This window comes from Neopsephotus bourkii, unplaced genomic scaffold (assembly GCF_033783945.1).
Source record: "Neopsephotus bourkii isolate Nb327-2 ecotype Australia unplaced genomic scaffold, CSIRO-AGI_Nbou_v1 NB_1279, whole genome shotgun sequence".
NCBI classification, from domain to species: domain Eukaryota; kingdom Metazoa; phylum Chordata; class Aves; order Psittaciformes; family Psittacidae; genus Neopsephotus; species Neopsephotus bourkii.
The window spans coordinates 1,685,082-1,705,435 of record NW_026901764.1 but is presented as its reverse complement, the minus strand read 5'-3'; the positions used below and the strand labels follow the sequence as shown (position 1 = coordinate 1,705,435).

Genomic DNA, 20,354 nt, shown 5'->3' with positions numbered 1-20,354 from the left:
CAAATCCTTTAAATATTAAATGAATAAAACATCTTTGTACGCTTAAGGAGAAGTAACTAAGTCAAACTGACTGAAAAATTAAAGTGTTGAAAGATCAGGACCTGCTCACAACAAAGCAGTGGATTCTTCAGGAAACCTACAAATTTACTGTTTTGTGTGCGTTCCCACTTGTAATTAGCAGGAGCAGAGCTAAGGAAACAGAAGTGAGTGGAAGGAATCCAACGTTGCATCGGCTGGTGATGCATTATGCATAAGCTCTGAATAACCATAACATGGGAGAATGGGGGATTGTTTTGCTCCCTCATTGTTGTTCTGAGTGAACTTGACTACAGTCCTGGCTTGTGCTCTGCCTGAGCACACTGTGCTGTCACCGAGGCTCGTTTTTCTCGGTTTTTCAAAGAGTGGGGAGGTGATTGGCAGGCCTCTAGCATCGCCCACGGTGCACATTTACTGCTGATTGCAGGCAATTGCCCTCATCCTTTGACAGTGTGGGAAGGTACAGCTCTATCTCAGTGAGAGTCGGGCTTCCTTGTTAATCCTGTACCCTGGAAAGGTCAGATAATGAGATGGGGTCTTTCATACAGCTCTCGAAGTGATATCTACACTCTGTATTAAAATGGGGCCTAAAATAAAAGTTTTAAGAAGTTGGCAATAGAATTGATGATCAGAGGACAACTGTGTATTATTAATGGCTGTTGGATTCCCCCTTTTCCCCTATGTTTTCTCTGAAAGCGCCTTGTGAGCTTGAGAAGGAAATGTGTGCTCTTATTGTGGACGTGACTCGTTTCACTAAACCTACATATGTGTGTTCTATTTTTAAGCCAGTAGTGAAAAATTTAAGAGTACATGGTCTGTCTCTGAGATACAGTGCTTGGAAAGCATTTATTCGAACTTCATATGCTGCAGATTTATTTCAAGCAGCAGAAATGAACTCCTTTATGTTCCTGGGAAGATTCTGTCATTCGGTGCTCATTTTTCTTCAACTGTGTGTACCTTTTTGTCCATAAAAAAAAGGCATTATTCTAGATCTACATCACACAGTTTCTGAGGTGAGAGGATTGTGTGGATAGCAAGGGCTGGAGATAAATGTAGTCATTTAGGGGTGATTAGCAGTAACCAAATATATAGTAGCCCTGGAGGAATTAATGAATTGCATTGTAAATGTAATTAATGATTTACTTCTGCATTTCACAGTTAAAAAGTAGGTTTTGTGCCAGAATGTTTTATTTTCCATCATTCAACCATGAGGAAACTTGAATTACAAAATCTAATTTCAACTTGAAAACAGAAAGTTACAGCTTTGTCCATATATTTAGAGTTACAAATGTAACAAACATGGGGCTGTAGTTACTTTTGTCCCTGGCAGTAAGACACATATGTGTGCTCATGAAATAAGAAACCTAGCCCTGTATATTTATATTTTTGTTAAGAGACAGGAGTTTGTTGAGAACCTGATCTGAAACTTGATGATTTTAGTTGCAGCCTGTCCATTGACCTCAGCGGTCTCTTTATTGAATCCTCCAGCAGCATCCTCCATTGTGTAAATACACTAAAGGAAATCCCATCAACAAGTATTATTTCCCTCTGCTTCTTCCTTTCTCTTGTACCACACACAATATAGGTAGTGTAGACAGTCTGAAGATAAGCAGAATGGAAAGTGATGGATCATAAAGACAATATTGTAACAGTAAACCAGCTTTGTGGCAGATGTAAATTAAACAACACTTGTCTTACTAACACCTTGTTACACTTGCACAGATAGATGACATTTAAAGATTTATTTTTTCTTTTTCTGTGGAAAGGAGTGACATGCTAGGTATTGATTCTGCCCCCCTTCATTTTAATTTGCAGTTATCTCTAGGCAGCAAATAAAATATTATTCTTTCTGCTCCTAGTGACTCATGGTGCTAACTACTGTCATTCTATAAACGGATTCAGCTAAGCTCGAATCTTTTTAAGTAAAAAATCACTTGCATAAGAGCAATCCTTGTGAAAAGAATGCAGGATATTATACAAGAAGCCCCTTAATGTTAAAAAGACTTCTGTTTATCAAAGCCATGGCTTCAGTAGTAGTGAAAAGCACTTCTGGGGATTCTCTTTAAAGTTACTGCTGCTTTCCAAGGGTAATTTTGTATGGTTTATTTTATTGCCTGCAAACCCAGACAGTGTATCATTATCTAATATATTTATATATATATATATATATTTTTTTTTTTTTTTAAGAAGGATTTTTTCTGATACTCAAGTGCTATGCTGGGAAGACATCTCTTCCCAATGCCCCTTCCTCTTCTCTCTCTACCAGGAGAGCTCTGTGATAAACCTTCTTCTGCCTATGATAATCCTTGAAACAATTTTTTAAAAAGCTGCTGGTTATGTGTGCTTTCCTTTTCTAAGTTAATTATGCTGAACTATTGAATTAGGGTCAGATCTCTTCTTCTGATACCTTCTTTGGAGTGCCTGTATTGTTGTTTCCTAATTATACTGCCCTTTAATTTGACACTTATGAGGGTGCCTGAACTTGATTTGAGGCCACTGCCTGTAAGGTCCATGACCTGCCTCATCTGCTGTTGATTCTGTAAAGTGCCATGCATAGTCCTTAGCTAGGCAAGGGTCCTATGGACAAAACTGCAGTGCAGATAAACGTAGTTGGTTGGTAGAACATTCCTGGATTGGTTCAAAGGGCCTTTAAAATGCATGCTTGCTCCTTGAGGTGTTACTTGATTTGGAGCTTGTTTCTCCTGAAAAGATTCTTCTTTTAATGTCCAAGTAGTTAATGTCTACTGGCTATGACTTATCTGCTGGGTTTGTTTGCTTGTTTGTTTTCCTGCAGTGGAAAAAATATGGTTACCGCCTTAGTTGTGGAAGAACAGATTCTGTTTGCTGCGAAGCTCTGTTGTTCCTTTTAATATTGATGTATTATTCTTTCCCTTTCCCTCTTTGCAGTGGGAAGAAGTGAGCATTATGGATGAGAAGAACACTCCCATCCGCACCTACCAAGTCTGCAATGTGATGGAGCCCAGTCAGAATAATTGGTTACGAACTGATTGGATTCCCCGTGAGGGGGCTCAAAGGGTATATATTGAAATCAAGTTCACGCTAAGAGACTGCAACAGCCTGCCAGGTGTCATGGGAACTTGCAAAGAGACATTCAACCTTTATTATTATGAATCAAACAATGATAAGGAGCGTTTCATTCGCGAGAGCCAGTTTGCCAAGATCGACACCATTGCTGCTGATGAGAGCTTCACCCAAGTGGACATTGGTGACAGGATCATGAAGCTGAATACAGAGATACGGGATGTCGGACCACTCAGCAAGAAAGGGTTTTACTTGGCTTTTCAGGACGTTGGTGCCTGCATTGCTTTGGTGTCTGTTCGTGTCTTCTATAAGAAGTGCCCATTGACAGTTCGAAACCTGGCGCAGTTTCCAGACACCATTACTGGGGCTGATACATCCTCTCTGGTGGAGGTTCGTGGCTCCTGTGTCAACAACTCTGAAGAGAAGGATGTGCCAAAAATGTACTGTGGGGCAGATGGTGAATGGCTGGTGCCCATTGGCAACTGTCTGTGCAACGCTGGCTATGAAGAAAGTAACGGTGAATGCCAAGGTAAGATGAGCCATATTGTACTCTTCATTAAGGCTTAGTTGAATGCATAATTGAATTGGAGATGAGAGTAAATGGAGTAAAGCCAGTAATTAGGAGCCCCTGTGGGATGTGGTGGGACAGAAGAGTTTAATGAAGAAGCCCAATAGCTCCAGGTGGCAGGGCTAGGAATTATATAATGCAAACCAAATGATACTGCCATTACAGGCAGAAGGCGAAACGCATTTTCTAGCAGGCGCCTAAATTTGATTTGGCTCACAGTAGTCACCAAAATGTGAATGGCTGCAAAGAAGGGCAGTTGAGCTACCATTGTTTAAAAAAGACAAATCTCTCAAGTTTTATCTGAAGTGAACTTTGTTAAGCACAGAGAATTCTGGCAAACGCTCGTTTGGATAATGCAGTGGGGTAAGAACCAGTGGGGGAAGGGAGGGGAAACAGGATTCTTAGCTGGATTAGTTTCCCACTTCGGGAAGGGGAAGTCTTTGGTGTTTTACTTGTTGCAAATTTTTTAGCACTAAATACCCTTTGATATTTGACACTGCTGCCTTTGTTAAATATTTTTATTTCTCAGAGAGTCTCTATTGTCAGCTTAATAATAGAGGTGCTAGGATACTCTTAGAAATGCTAAATGTCTCCACCCCACCCTCCCACACACACCATCCTGTGTGCTGCAGAATTAGGGATTAAAGTCTGTATAAAAGGCAGATTATTTTAAAAAGAAAAAAACCTCAATACCTATGTTCTTTTCACCTCCCCTTTCAGGAAAAAGAAGCTGTAAAAGGCTGGGGAAGGAGAGGAGGAAGTTTATAAATAAAATATCTTTAGCTTCAGCTTCTAAACTCTTGCTCATGTAAGCATAAACCTAGATCAAATTTAAATGGATTCTTGCACAGGTCAGTGGGCTTAATTTTGCTGGGTGCTGAACTGAAGGTGCTCAACTCCTTAGTGGATTTGGAAGCATGTCTTTAGAAAATTCTTTGGAGCCAGATTTTGCTTCATATCATCTTGGTGTATTTTTCACTAGGTCATTTTCTGTCCATCTTGAGGTGGAAAGCAAGACAGCAGAGCCAAGTAACTGCTGGCTTTTGTGCTAGGCTCCTAAGAGGACAGTGTCTTTTGAATGTACTACTTGATTTCCTTTAAGTGATAATTTACATTTGGTATGAAATTCATTATTATGCATTGAAATTAAGCTTTGGCAAGACAGAAGTGCTAACTATGAAGTTCGGCCTTAATCTGTATTTCTTTTTTTGCTATATGGAAAAAGCCAAATTGTGCCATATTGGCAACAAAATTACCATGGGCTGTAGAGATTGCTCAAAGATGAGCATGTTGGCAAGGCATACTGTTTGGGCTAAATTACTCTGGGGTGTGTTTTTGAATCCCATGAGATGGACACTTAAAAAACCTGTGTATTGTTAAATTTGTGAACCTGTGGCTGTGGTACTGACTGGGTGGTACTGGGGGGAGCTGTTAGTGACTGGGGAGATGATTTTACATACTTTATGTCAAGAAGGTTTGCCTGGAAGTTAACTTTACAGCCTGAATGGAGGGAAGTGGAGGAGTAGTGGGGAGCATCTTTGTTTATTGTATGGAGATTATTCTGCCTTCTCTGAGAAGCCTACCACGTCAGTACTGTGTCACTCTGACTGACACAGATCTATAATTTTTTTGCTGTCAGTGGCCCAGATATGGTGAGCTAATTGCCTAACAAGGGGAAATCTCCTGGGGTTTTTGCAGGTGGGCAGTGGTCATAGTGGGATGCTTTTTGTTAACTTATTTTTGTGGTGTTGAACTAGCCCTTGGGGGATGGATGTCAGCTCAACTACCAGCTCTCAGCTGCAAGGAGGTTTGTGCCTAGGAAACCCAATTCTCATGTTTTCTAAGTAAAATGAAGATCAGGTGATGCGATATTTACAAAGGAGATACAAATGTTCTTTTGCTTGGGCTTTCCAGAGTGACGTTGGCTTATACTAGTCATTTTGAGAGGATCTGAGCCAGTGTGTAATTTGAAAGCACTAAACACATTTCATCAGCAGTTATTTGTGGTTTCCTTTTCTCACATTTGCCATTCTCCAGCTAGAACAGTTTTGAGGCAAGCTCGTCTTCATGAATTCATGAAGTTTACCAGAACTATGCAGCTCACTCTCTGGTTTCCAGCGGGGCTGGCAAAGCAGTTTGGCCTTTGACACTGCTGAATGAGCCTTCCCCTTTTCTTTCCCCACTCAGCTTCATAGTTCAGCAAATGTCCTGCTCTGGCAGGTTTCTGGAGGGGAGGAGGAGGATGAAGTGAGGAGGATTTCTGCGGTTTTGGTACAGAGGACTGGGGAGAGACTCTGAGTTTGGAAAAGGCTGCAAGAGAGTGGCAGGCTGGGACTGGAGTTGGTGAGCAGGTTCCACCTCAATTGTTTTTCAGTAGGTTGACTGTGGCAGGACAAATACAAGGGAAGGTCAGAGGTTGTCCGTTTCCTCATCCATCTTCCCCTGTGATCCTAGGGTCAGAGTTTGGATTAAGATCTTAAATGTTTGACTGGGCAGAAATACTTCAGGCCAGTGGACTGGGGCTTTGCAGTTGTTGGGAGATCCGTGGGACATGTCAGACTCCTGCGCTGTCTTGGGGCTTGCCCTTGCTGCACAGCGCTGGGATGGACCAGCTGGCACTTGTATTACCCTAAAAGCTGCTTCAAGTTTGCTCAACCTTCTGATTCTTAAATAATACATTTTCCTTGAGCAGCTTTTGCTTAATTTCTGATGTGTGTGGGAAGCATAATGGGAAGCCACTTCACATCTAAAGTGGTTCCTGCAGTGGGAGCTAATGACACTCTGACCTTGAGCGGGGTTTGTAAAAAATCAAGTCGGTGGTATGGAGGTGCTGGAACATGATGACAAAAATCTCCTTCCTCTGACTGCTATTTTTTCCCGCTACTTTATTAATAATGATTGTCTTACTTAGCATGCGTGCATGTGTGTGTGAATGCAAAAACTCAGGGCAGGAAGGGAAAGGAGCCAACTATTTAATCTGTATTTATTTGGGAAGCTCCACAGGTGTCACAGGAGAGGTTATGAAAAATTGGTCCCAATCTGTGGAATTCTTTCCTCATAGCTGAATTTGTAGCTGTGTACTTGATGTGAAAAAATCCAACAACTCGCTACTGCTTGTTTTTTTTTTTTTTATTGCTATTTATTCTTCCCCAAATTTCTTGTGTCAATGGCTATCATTTTACGAGAGTATAAATGTGCAATATTGTCCATCCCCAACTAGTGGCACATCTCAAGGCTAAGATAATTGGTGCTTTAGGGCAAAGTTGAGACATAAAGTAATTTTAAACTTCTTTTTTATGCATCATTGTTATGTAAATTGTTTTGTTACATATTGACATAATGTGGTTTGGATTTAGCTATGATTTCCTTATGATAAAACATGTATCTTTTTAACTCAGAGGAGGGGGGGGGGAAACAAGAAGGAAGGAAGACAGATTAAAGAAGCAATAGACTGTAGCCATCTGTGATGATTTTGATGCTGTGAAATTACAAATCTCAGTTTTAGACCTGCCATTTAGTATAAATATGTGAGACAGTTGAGATTTTTACTGTGATATTGTAAAGGTTATGAGAGCCAACAGCTTTGTCTTCATCTACACTTGCTTTTTTGAGTTGTGAATTGGCCAATTGGCAGAAAATCCAGTGCCATTTAAAATATGGCTCAGTCCTGGTTTCATATCACTGCTGTTTTTAGAATTTTTCTTCAATCTTTGATAAGAGCATCCCTAAGAAGTAATAATTTGAATGATAAGATTCTTTTTATCTCGGAGGCTTTGAAGAGTGTCTGTGATCACTGGGAGCAGCAGTTCAGTGTACATCAGAAGGGTACAGTGTAATTATATAGTTTTGGTTTTTTTCTTTCTGTGATAAGAATTTCGGCTGGTGGGTTTCATAAGGGTGGGGAAATGAAGTAATTTGTATGTACTTTACCGTTTTAGACAGAGACAACTTTTTCATCAGCGTAACACTGATGAACAGTCTGGCTGCACAAAAGGGTAATCAGAAGGGTGACTAAGACAGCGCAGAACTGAGATTTCAGAAGGATTTTTTTTTCAGGTTGATTATTTTTGGCAGGGGAAAAAAAAATGCACAGACTCAACATGTTACGTTTTAAAAGGAGCTGAGAAGACGGAAGCTACCAGGGAGAGCATGGGAGCGATACTGAAACACAGTCTGTCTGAACCAAATTTAGTTGGTTCTCTTCTCTGCTTAAGGAGTGATTTGGTTATGTTATGCTCTCATGTAGCTCAATAGATCTTCCAGGGGTTGCTCCTTCCGTGATTTTTGTACCACCTGGTGCGTTTCAAAATCTCCATTTAAATGTTATTGCAGGCTCTGTATTGCTTTTCTCCTCCCTGGGCCCCTCGGAAGTCAAGCTACAGTTATTGAGCAATTGTCCCTTCATGTATCCCTTGGAGAAAGGCTGGGATTGCTTCCTTCTGAATTCCTGACAAAATTTCTGCTGGTGCACAGGGGAGCAATATCTGGTCCTTATTCTGCATGTTACTACTAAAAAGCACAGTCCTTGGAATCAAAGCCAGATGAGCTGCTGTGGTGGTATGAATTTCATGGCACGTCTGGGTGGACTTTTGTGGGGCATATAGACCACCTTCTGGTTTTTTGTGTGTAGTTTGTTTGGTTGCTTTGTTTTGTTTTAAGGGGGCAAAACAAAACTTTCCAGACAACTCATCTTGTGTGTGATGACTTCAGTATTTACATCCCAGCTGGATGAGGGTTATTATCTGTCTAATAATATACTCCACTGAGCTTGGTCTTTATTGCACTTGTGAGAAGTCATTAAAGAAACGCTCAGCAGTACACTTCACTCTCTTGAGACTGTGTCAAAAAGCCCCCCGAACTTGTGAGATAAATATCTTATCTGGTTTCATTCTATTACGCTGCATCCTTTTGATATGTTGCAAGGAGCAGGTGAGGTCACACAGTTTTGCGAATCAGACACAATTAACACTCCCATGACTAAATGGCCATTTTATGAATATTCAGAGCCTGCTTCACCTCCCTGGGAAGCAGACATGTTGGTTCCCTTCTCTTCTTCCTGCTGGAGACTAAGGAAGCACTTTCTCCCTGTGAATGGGGATTGGCAGCTGTCGGCTGCTTTGCCTTTTGCATGCAGCATATTCCTCATTTACATCTTTTGTATAAACCAGCATGCAAAGTAGCACACCCATTTCCCTATTTCACAAAGGAGATAAGAGCTTCCTTTGGAAACGCCAGCCAAAATCTCCTTCTGTTTATGCAGAGCTCAGAGATTTGGATTTTATGCAAATGGGCTCTGTTTTGATATTTTTGATCTCTTTGTTTAAGAGATAGTGTAATATCTGCACAGTGGGCTCCTCATGTCTCAAGGTCTCCTCTTGACTATGGTTGTCGCTATTTTCCCTGTCTCTGCACCCTGCTTGCTCACTTCAAGCTGGCGTGTGTGAAAGTGCTATGCTCTGAAACCCTGACCGCTGTTGTGAAGCGATGGCTGGAGGTGCAGGGAGTGCCATTTCTTGTGCCTGGTGGGGCTGCAGGCCCTTGGGTGTCATCTCCAGATGTTCACCAGTGACATGAAGCCCTCCTGTAGTTCCTTCCTCCACTGGTGAGATGACCTGTTTCAGGAACTGGGACCCCCCTCCCTGTGCTATGAGTGTGCACACACATGTGCATGAAAAAGCATGACATTTTACAAGATTTTCTGTGTGTTGAGTCAAGGACCTGCTCAGCCCTGCTGGTGCGTCCTGCACTTTGCCGGTCTGGCCACAGAAGTGGACTTGGTCCATGGTTTTACTTCGTTGTGAAGGGGGGAAGAGGCTGGTAGCGCTTGAGTAAACATGCACAAATGAACTGCTGTCTTTATTTATTGAAAGAAAATAATCTGTGAGAAAAGTTCTGCTTTCTTAAGCATCACCATTACACAAGAACCCATATTTCATTTTATTTTTTGTTTTAGTGGCTTTCTTTTCTTTTTAACTTTTCTTTATTTCAACTTTACTTAAAATTGCCTTTGGCTTGGAATAAAGCTGAGGCTCATTAAATGCTCCCAAAACACAGGCTTGTTCAGAATGGATTTGTTGAAAGGTTTATTGATATAAGTTGGAACACATGCTGCATGAATGTACTATATTTCTTTCAAGTACTGTTTTTCATTTTGTGTCTTTGTAAATCAGTGGTATGACATTGGGACCCTGATTGTGTTGGGGCTACATCCTATGAGAAACCAGAAGGAAAAACAAGGTTGTGAGAGAGGTTTGTTTTTGTTGGATGTCCAATTAGTGTTTAACTTGAAGGTAATTTCACAGGGGTAGTAAACTTCGCAGTGTGAAACCTCGTGGCATAATTAAATGGAGGAACAGCTCTCTAAACCAACAAAGGGACGTGCAAGAACTTTGCTTTTGTCCTAATAGTCACCTAGAAGGGGTGGTCCTGCTGTTTAAAGTACAATATGGATGGGCTATTAAGGTTTGGGGAGGGGGGAAAGAAGGGAAAAAAGCTATACTGGACAGTTGTTATTTGCTTCGGCACATTTAGTTGTGGATGTCTAGAGAAAATTCAGTTTGCTGGTCTACATTTTCTTAGATGGGTGGGTTTAAATTTTGCTAAAGGAATCTGTAAAACCAAGTTCATCTATGCAAACACACTGAAAGAGGAGTGCTCAGAAACAAGCCTCCTATTTACTGGTGGCCTGGTGCAGCACCGTACAGGCTGCAGAAGGGCTGCGGCTTTGGCTGGCTGGCCCAAGGTGAGACTCTTGAACAGGAAGAGGAATGTTCTTCTGTGCTGAAGTGGCTGGAAGGGAGGAAGAAGAAGAAGAGAGGAAGACCAGGTGACTTTCCCAGAGGCACACACAAGGAAGTTGTACATGCTCCATCCCTTGCAGTGTTCAAGGCCAGGCTGGATGGAGCTGTGGGTGGCATGGTTTAGTGTGTGGTGTCCCTTCCCATGGCAGGGGGGTTGGAACTTCATGAACTTAAGGTCCTTTCCAACCCTAACTATTCTATGTTTGATTCTATTATTCTATGTGACTGGGAAAAGACCAAAGACTCAGGATAGTGTCCTAGCTCTGAGAATAGCTTCTCCCCCCCTCCATGCTTGTCAGAAGGTATTGGTCACTTTTCTCTAATGAGTTACCCATCTTGTATGCTGGAACTCCTTAAAGCATCATTTGAACTAAGGCAATCGATAGCTATTGCTTCTGCTTGTTATATGGGAATACTTGTACAGCCACAGTACAAAGCTGCAGTACAGTCTTAATTACCCAGATAATCCTGTTTGCTTGTATTTTTAAACTATGGAGTGCTGAGTAATTATTCAATTCTTAATAGAAGGCAAATGGCAATGTAAACAATAATTAGGATGTTAGACTAATGCGCTTCAAAGCAAATTGGATTTTTTTTTTCATACTGTTCAGCATGAAGTCCCATAAAGCTAACAATTTAGTGGCAAGGAAACAAGTTCCATTTTGCTCATATTTCTAGTGTTATCTCGCCATGCCTTGTTCCTGTGACTAAGTTTGCTCCAGTGATGCTGCCTGCTCCAGAGCCAATGTCAGGTTGATAATTAGATTCCCCCCCCCCCCTTTCCCTACACTCTCCCACAGCTTCTGATGGGTTTTTTGTCCCTTGTGGCCCAGGGTTAGAGGTCAGCAGCATCTCAAATTCCCTCCTGCTGTGGGGGTAGGTGAGCATGGAGGGGGGTGGCTGATGCTGCAGGTGCAGCTGGGCTTGGACTGAGGGGTCGTGGTTGGGGTCCAGAGAAGCAGGCTGGGCTTGGTGGCTGAGGCTCTCCCTTCATTTGGGGTTGGCTGCTCTTGCTTGCTAACCAAGGCTGACTTTAGCCTTGGAAACAGTCACATACTTGAAGGGAAATTCCAAGTTTTCAGCTCTTTAATCTTTGAAAACAGGGTGATATGCTGTGGGTCGGAGCTACAACTCATTGTCTCCCTTACTTGGAGAGTGCTCCTGCTTTTCACAGCCCATCTCTAGAAGCATGATGCCAGCCACAAACAGGGATGCTAAACACTCAGTTGATTTGTGTTCTGTCTGGAAATCTTCTGTATGTAGTATATTTTAGTACTTCCACCAGCCATTAGTTAAATCCTGTCATTGTATCCATTCCTCACATTGTATTTAGCCTGTGATTGCAGACCCTGCATTGGTAGCAAAGGTGTTAAGTCAATAATGTTGCTGCTTTCCAAAAGATGTTGGTAATGTCTCTGTCCCACGAGGGCTTTGTCTGGCTTTTGCTGTGCATTTTCAGTGGTGTGAAGAGATTGAGCATTCGCCTTTATTTTCCCCATTATCAATGCTAAGAAAGGCCAAAATGTTCTCCAGTGTTGATGCTGCTTTATAGGAATTAAGTTACAGAATTTTAGTTTTAACTACATTTTACTTCTGAGAAGTGGTGGTGAGGGAAGTCGGGGGAACACTGCAAGAGATTATGGCTGATTTTTTTTGATACTAATACAGTCTATCTTTATATTAAAGTGTGTACTTAAAGAGAGTGAATTTTCTTATTTTAAATCCCAGGGGCATTTTGCCAGGCCACATTTTAATAGCATTAATTAACAAGTCTGTCTTTCCATACATCAAACATCTCTGTCTGGGGAGCTGAAGGATACCGACCAGCGCTTCTGTGAACTTGAATTCATTTGTTTTCAGTTTTAAGTGTTTTCTGCAGTTGAAAAACACACTGCTGCTTTGAAAACAGTTTCCTTTTGAAGTGTCCAGCTTGGCAATGAGTGAAGCAGCCAGTGGGCAAATTAGCATGTTAAAAGGACCAGATCAATACTTTCTCTTTGCCTGTCCTCCTCCTGGGCTGGGCCAGGGCAACCCTTGCTCAGGGTCTGGCCAGCTGCACCCAGCGCGTTTCAGGGGAGGCATCAATAGCAGCATGGGTTGCATCAAGCTGAGAAGGCTTGATCCACTGCCCAGGCTCTTTCAAGGATGGCAACTTGAAAATGGATTTGGGGGAACTGATAGCTTGGGGAAGATCAGGCAACTCATGTAATTACATAGAGGATTAGAAGGAAAGCATAGGGAGAAACAGGAGATCAGTTGTAGGGCACAAGTTGCCTGAACTCTTCAGATGCTGGAGTATTCAGTTTCGTGCTTAGCTGGTGTGTATAATAGGCTTCTTTGGGCTTTTTCAAGAGACAAGTAAACACAAATTAAAAAGAGCGTGTGTGGGTAGTCCCTACTGTTTCATAGAAATGCTTGGGGGCAGTGGCTGCTGGGTAAGCATAGCAGGAGATGCTTAGATACAACTGTTTGCTGACAAACCGAAATAGGTGGTTCTGGTTTCCCGAGTGCATGATCTGCAGCCCAAGCCTATGTACCTTCAAGCCTGTGGTGGCACCCTCCAGGAGCTCCAGGTGTGATGCTCTCCTGTGGCCTGGGCTTGCTGAGTGCTGAGCTCCTGTGCTCTGACATGGGGTTCCTTGGGGCCTTTGGGCAGTGCTCAAGGTCTGTGCCCTGGGAGGAGGATGAGCACTGAAGGTTACTCCTGTGCCCATCAGTGTTAAAACAATGAACAAAAGGTTGCAGTTGTCAAAATTGCACTGAAGTCATTCTGAAATAGGGGCTGTTTCTGGAGAGGCTTCCTGTGGTCTTCACACCAGAGATGCTAGAAGATAGCTAAATTCTGTTGCTGTTTCTTTTTAGTGGCTTTAATGTTTGCATGTTGTGCATCTGCCAACCTTGTCTTAATCTCTGAAGTACTATAACACAGTTATTAGGTTGACACATTTTGTGCACTCATAATTAGTTCTTGGATTTCCTCATCTATTTTTGTGGTGATCAGAAGAGTCCAGGGTAGAGCTAATAAGACAGCTGAAATCAGGACCAGGTCCCTATACGCATTCCACCTGCTCATTAATCAAGGACTCTGCAGTTAATGAGAGTAATTTCCAGGTAATATTTAATCTCAGAGTAGCAATAGTTACACTTAATGTGAAAAAACTTTTTTTGCAGTTTGTTGCTGAAGTCATTCCAATAGCACATTGGAAACTGTCCTCCTGTGCTAATCCCCCACACAGTTTGGTCAGGCTGACCCAAATTTGGGCTACTTCTGAAAATCCACAGAAGATTAAAATACTGGATCCGATACTTCAGGCAGGACACACCAGTTCAGTGGGTGCTGGGTACACATGAAGGCATATAGACACAGCTGATAATGTACAGTTTTGAAAGGCTTTGAGGTTCAAAGGCCTTTTTAGTTGATTCCTTTCAACTTTCATCCCCACATAAAGAGGTGAAGTCAGGGTGTATAACTTAAGGTGCGTTGCTAATCGCCCGCAAAACTATTTCCATCCTTTTTGGCTGCATCTACACATGTGCAGATCCTTTATCCATTTAGTTGATTCACCTTCAAGTTCTTTGTGGCTCTTTGAAGACATGTGCTCAGTACCCAGTTTTAATGTACCCCAAATTAATGTACTTGGTAACCTTGAATTCAACACACCCAATAGCTTGGGAAAGTGAGCTCAAAGGGTTGTGGGCACTGTGAAAGCACCCGTTTATAGCTTTAGGATAGACAGAGAACTTTAATTTGTGAGAGAAAGGAGAACAAAATCAACCTACAGTCACTTCCTGTAGAGCATGGAGTGGTAGTAGAAAGAAAGATGGCCACAGATTGCCAGAGGGGTCCACAGAGGGGCAGGAAACCTCGTCCATTGTGAAGGAGCAGCCCTGGCTCTGGTGGAGGCTGAAGGAGATGCGCCATGGGTCTGATGCAGCACTGCAGGGAACTACCCATGTCTTAAGAGGAATGGCGCAATTCCAAGAGCAGTATGTGGCCTTACTGTCACATCACATCTCCTTCCTGTTAGGTTGCACTGGAACAGTGACTGTGCAGGGCTGGTCCTTTTAATTCACAGCAAACTGGAATTGGGGTGTCAAAGTGCGACAGAGGAGGTCTTTCTTTCCTCCTTGGTTGGACATTGGTTTGCCTGTCCATGCAGAGGATCCCTCTAGTTCTAACTTGCACTTAGGTTTCATCAGCCACCCAGCTCACTGTGGGGATACTGGTAGGAAAGAACTTTGCCCACCATATTGCTCTGCTGCTTTAAAGGTCACTAAAACTCTTTTCTTCTTGTGGTTGTGCATTTAGCTAGCCCTCTGCAGGGGCCATAGTAGACTGACCTCTCTCTACACCTGTATTAAGGTTTGGGTTAAAGATGTACTGTAGCAGAGCAAAGGATAGATATTTTTCCGTGGGATTGTTGAGCTCTTTAAGAATGCCAAATGGCTAAGTTAACTCTTGTGCAAACACTGCCTTTTACTTGACTTTGTAGTTTGCCCTTTGAAATACAAACATATTTGTGTCAATCAGCAAGTCTCCCTTCCGGGGTTCTGCTTGACCCTGTGCAAAGAAATGTGACTGTGCAATTATTAAAGGTGAGGCCGTTGTTTTAACAAATGCTGAGTAATTGCTATTCACTTGTCTCTGTGGCTCTGTCATAAATGATGGTGAACTGCCCTTCAGCCCAGCTAAATAACAAGGAAGATAGTTGTTTGGAAGAAGTAACTCTTCAGAAATTTGCAATATGTTAGAAGTATTGTGTCACAGGGATTTGTGAGTAGGGCAAAGAAAAAAAGTTGCCTGAGTGCAAGAACTTTTATTTGGTCTTAAAATTCAATTAGGTCAAATATACCAATGTTGCTTGAACAGAGTTAGTAGGGGGTGTTGAAGTATAGTGGAGGGCAGAATTTGCCATTATAAAAAAAATCTGAAGCAAATAGGAAATGTAATACTGTGGCAACTTATTTAGCACTTTTTCATCATAAAAAGATGAAGGCTCCTCCTTTCCCTTGCCACAGTGCAGGCAGGTACCAGAAAAAGGCTCTTTATGTTTCTGAGGGGACCTGGTTGGTGCCACTGCCCTGACGGACAACTTCTCTGTACAGAATCGGCCATGATTGTGAGGCTATGGATGAGTTGAGCCAAACAAATAGAAAATCAGACCTCTCAACTTTTGCTGGAGAATAAGCCCTGTCCTCTTCCACATACCTTTTTGTTGTTGGTTTGTTTTTTTGTTGTCTTTTTTTTTTTTTTTTAAGTGAAAGACTGAAGAAACAGAATCCTGATATAAAATTAATTTTATTAAGCATTACGGATGCTCCATAGAGATACTACCAGGATGGCCCAGTGCTGATTTGACCTGCTTCTTCTTCGTGTATTAGCTTGTAATTCCTATATCTTTATCATCTGTGATTTCTCAGAATAAATTCTTTATTGCCCTGAGCTCAGCACCATGAATCTTGCAAGCAGACCTTCGATAGCAAATAAGTACACATGATAAGGGGAGATAAATTTTCTTTGAGAGCACTTTGCTATTTGTTTCTTGAAGAGGTTTTTCAGAGTAGTGGATTCTGTTTTGTCTGTTCACATCAACTAGTGTATTTTTGGCCTTATTCCAGAAGGAAATAATTGAAATGTTATGTGGTGTCTTTTTAACTAGTCCAGACCTTGACTGATGGATCTGTAGCCCTCATGCAGGCTTAAGAGACTAAGGCATCCCTTCTGCCTATGTTAGCACTTACTGTCCAGCTCACTTTAAGGAATTCAGTTTGGATTTACTTAAAGATGAAGGTATCTTGAAAAATCTCTCACCTTTCCTCTTTAACTCAGAGGTGTGAAGACGGAGCTGGTTACAAGGAAGCAAATAATTGTCTTAAATTGCAAAGAGAGAAGGTTAGGCTGGACACAAGGAGTGTCAGAAAATAAACCATAATCACAAAGCGCTGTGCTGCCAGTGCAGATTGCCCAGGGATGTGGGGGAATCTCTGCATTGGAGGATTTTCACAGTAAGTTAGTTAGACACCTAGTACCATGGTATCCTCCTGTGGGACAGGGGAATAGACTAATGGGGATTGCCTTCAGCCACATCTCCTGTGGTAAATGCTCTTGCACAGCTGCTGTGGGATCACCATCATCTTACAGCTGAAAGGTAGCTCTCAAGGTCTCACCTGGAAATAGACACTTGATTGTGTTCCCCCAAGAGAAACCTTCTTAGCTGAAGAGGTCTTGCTCTGCATTTCAGTTTTCCAGTTAACTAACCAGCTAGTTTCAACTAACCAGAACCCTCTTCCTGTGTCTTGGATACCCCTCTACCAGTTTGTTCCAGCCTAATGCAGACCCAGAGTACTACTGAACGGGCCCTGGCTTTTCCAAACGATTGTGGTTCTGCATATGAGGTTGGTAGCATCGTTTTACTGATCTTAGTGTCCCCTCCTTTTTTGAGCTGTGGTCACGATACGGTATGGCAGGGATGTTATGGAGCAGCCCCAAGGAGCCCTGCCTGGAAAGATGAGCAGAAGTGCTGCTTCTGTCTGGGTCCTTTCTCTGCCCCTGTTTGTAGCAGTATCATCACTGCTTTCATCACTCCAAAACAACACCCTGTCTCTAACACTTCAAGAAGCCCAGCATAGATGTGTGTAACAGATGCGGTGCTCTGTGCTTTGCTTTGTGATTCTGTGCTGTGTTTTGGCTCAATTTCACATTTCCTCCCACACAACTTGGATATTTGGCAAATTTACCTCGGCTCGTTGAAAGATGGCCTCCCTCATGCAGTCAGAAACCTTCTCTTTGCATCCAGGTTGGTTTTAATGTGTAATGCATGTGCTCACTTACAAGTTGAATAAACAAGTACCTACTGAGGAGATATTGGCTGTTCAGGTGCAGTCCTGTATCTCCTGGGATGTGGAGAAGGAGTATTAAAATTGTTTACGAGGTCAGAGCTATAGCAAGCCTTGTACTGCCTTTGAGTTACGATATCATTACCTGAGCTGCGGGAACCAAGAAATAAAACCTTTTACCGTGAAATATGAGGAGTGCTTATGACTTTGAAGTATAGAGAGGAAGAAAAATGTACAGTGTCCTAGTATGTTCTCCCCCATTGCAGTGGGTTTGATTTTTTGCTTACTGGTGACACATATAGAATAGGTATGGCATTTGTTAATAATGCTTGTGCTAGAAAAACGCTCCTTTTACTAGCTCATTTCTTTTTGGGTCATGCCAGGAAAAATGTTCCTTTGCAAAAGGAATAAATTATTCAAGCTTATTTAAATAAACTTGTTTTTCCTCTTCTTGGTACCTGCACTGTTGCAAGTCCAATCACTTGTTTGCTTTTACCACATTGTGCTTCCTATCCTTTACGTGAACAGGTTTTTTTCATCTTGGTGAGGAAGGTATTATTTTGTTTAGGCCAGATGAAAAATTGCAATAAAATATTAATGGAAAAGGACAGACATTGCTGAAGCAATATTAAGCTGAGTATTCTCAAATAGATGAGAGCAGCTAGCAGTTTACTTCTCTTATGAGAACCACCAGCAGTTTTTCAAAGACTGAAAGCAGTTGATATCTGTATGCTTTATAGGTAGCGATCTATCAGAACATGTTTTTGGAAGTTTTTATGTTGTCCTGTATAGGTTCTTGTCTCATAAGTCACTTTGAAATTAAATGACACTATTACAAAATTAAGTATCTGCAGAGTGAGAAAGAGCTTAAAAGCCATCAATGAGAAGAATGCGTAGGTGTAAAAACTGTAATGGACAGGTGGTATCGAACAGAAACATGAGTTGCAGGCAGTGAGAGAGGCAGCAGCGACTGTCCTAGGAGAAGCTGTGAGACAACTGCCATGATGAAAAGCAGTAAATCAGCATTCAGCAAAGTTAACTTTTTGTTTCTTCAGAAAGTGGATTTTGTGGTCTTGCTGGCCTACTCTTATGTCAATAGCTTGCATCAAAACTTCCTCAAGTCAGAACATCTGTTGCGGCCAATGGAAAGACTCCCCTTGACTTTAATGTGCTTTGGATCAGGCCCAAAATGCAAATACTTTTTCTCTCATCCTTTGAAGTCTTTAACATTTCATGGGCTCCCTTATGTTATTGGTAATTTGCACCAGAGGTATTTTGCATGCAAATGAAATTTCGGCAGTAACAACGACTGCATTTGTGAATATGCATGTAAGTACACACACACAAATATCAGTAAAGCAAATTTTACTTTTCAGTACACCAAACTAGAAATTTCTTTGTAATAGTAGGTTGCTTGTACTAACTAGAACTGCAATCAAATGCATTGACAAATATGTATAAAAGATTGTATAAAACTGCCAAAGTACGTTTTAATACATCTGTATAGAGCCAGTTGATTTTTCTTTTTTGTAGCTTGTGCATGTTAATACATGTTTTCTATATGAAACTGGCATTTGTCACCAACTTGTTACAGCACTGTAGATGTCATCAATTTAAATATGGTAATTCAACCTGAATTCACTGTGGGTTTATTTACCAGATCAAAGAGTAACTTCAACCTACAACACTCATTTTTGTTTGCTAGCTTAGTGAAGTGCTGGAGAAGGATTATTCCTTTGAATTATGTGAGTGCTAGAAAATCACAGGGTTTTAGTTTTTAATAAACTGGAAGTGTGTTTTTTAGCTGAGAGATCCTACTGATTTTTGTATTAACATTTTATAGTTTCTTAAGTCATAAAGACTATTGTAGTGCTCTCATGGGAGTCAATGTGTTATTCTGCAATACCAAGGCAATAAAATACAGCAATAAAATATGGCAAGTTTACAGTTACCCTGTTTACCTGATATTAGGACCTCACTCTTATCATGTGAGGGGGGTGAAGGTGCTTTGTCCTCTATTACCTCTTAATTTAACCCTGTCTGAAAACCACTGAGCACGTATGGGGACAACGTATTGACATCTGAAGTTGCCACTTGTCTTGACCACGGAGATACTTTACCCTGTTTAAAAGTCAGTCTGTCTAGCTTATCTGTTTAGATCCATCTTTTTCCGACCCACTCATTTCTCCCCAAGTTCTCACTTGCAGGGCAATACTCCTGAATCCCATCAGTTTTAGCTGAAGTTGTGTTCTCTGGGGACTTGTGCTGGGGTCCTTCATCCCTTCCTGTTTCCACCCTCCCTGGCTTTACCTGTCTTGCTGCATGGTGCCTGGCTTGGCTTTACTTCAAGGGCATAGCCATTCAGTCACTGGGAGGAGAAAGGGAAAAATAATTTGGGTTTCTAATTGCTCTAAGATACGATTAGGAACACCTTTCCACAGAAAAATGTCTGCTAAACAGTGTGTTGCAGGAAGGGCTTGTCAGTGCCATTGCCTGTTAGGAGATCACTGTGTGAGTGGAAATGTAAAGAATTAGTCACTCTTTTTGTACCCCAGGCTGTTATTTACATCTTTTGCTGGGAATGTCATTGCAGCAGGGAGGGAGTGGCAGGAAATAAGGGCTGGGGTCAGTAGTGACAATGCTGAGTGGTGAGAAAAGATGTGTCAGTGGAGCAGAGGTGCCAGTGCTGGAAGCCCTTGGCTGAGCTGTGGAAGTGGCATTCACCTGCCAGGAGAGTGCCATGCAAACAGGGAGCTTGCAGCCCAATGAGGTGTTAGCTTCCATTGGTTGGGAGCTGCTTCTGAATTTCTATGCATGTATGCAAGAAGCACATAAATAATGAAAAACTGAAAGTGGGCTTTTGTAGACTGATGTGGTTACTCAACTCTTAAAAACATAAGTCATGAAAAATACGTGTGTGTTGTCAATGGAAAATGTTTAAAGGAAAGAAGTGTCTGGTTCTCTGAATTTATTTGTGGTTATTTAACAAAGTTTAATTTTGAGAAAGAGGAAAGGCGACGTAAGGGTGAATATATGAGGGAAGGTAATGTCGCAAGCCATATTATGTAGCT

The 20,354-nt window shown here is 41.8% G+C and overlaps 1 protein-coding gene across 5 annotated transcripts in view; it reads left to right on the top strand.

Annotated features, from left to right (window-relative positions):
- Positions 1-20,354, top strand: part of EPHA4 (EPH receptor A4) — a 225,955-nt gene that overhangs the window by 122,855 nt on the left and 82,746 nt on the right. For 4 of the 5 annotated variants that reach the window (XM_061365138.1, XM_061365137.1, XM_061365139.1 and 1 more), the window contains one exon: positions 2,944-3,607. In XM_061365138.1, the coding sequence (XP_061221122.1) occupies positions 2,944-3,607 (664 nt within the window). Of the gene's footprint in view, positions 1-2,943; positions 3,608-13,617; positions 14,410-20,354 lie in introns of those variants that run through there. The other variant, XM_061365140.1, reaches the window with a different exon arrangement.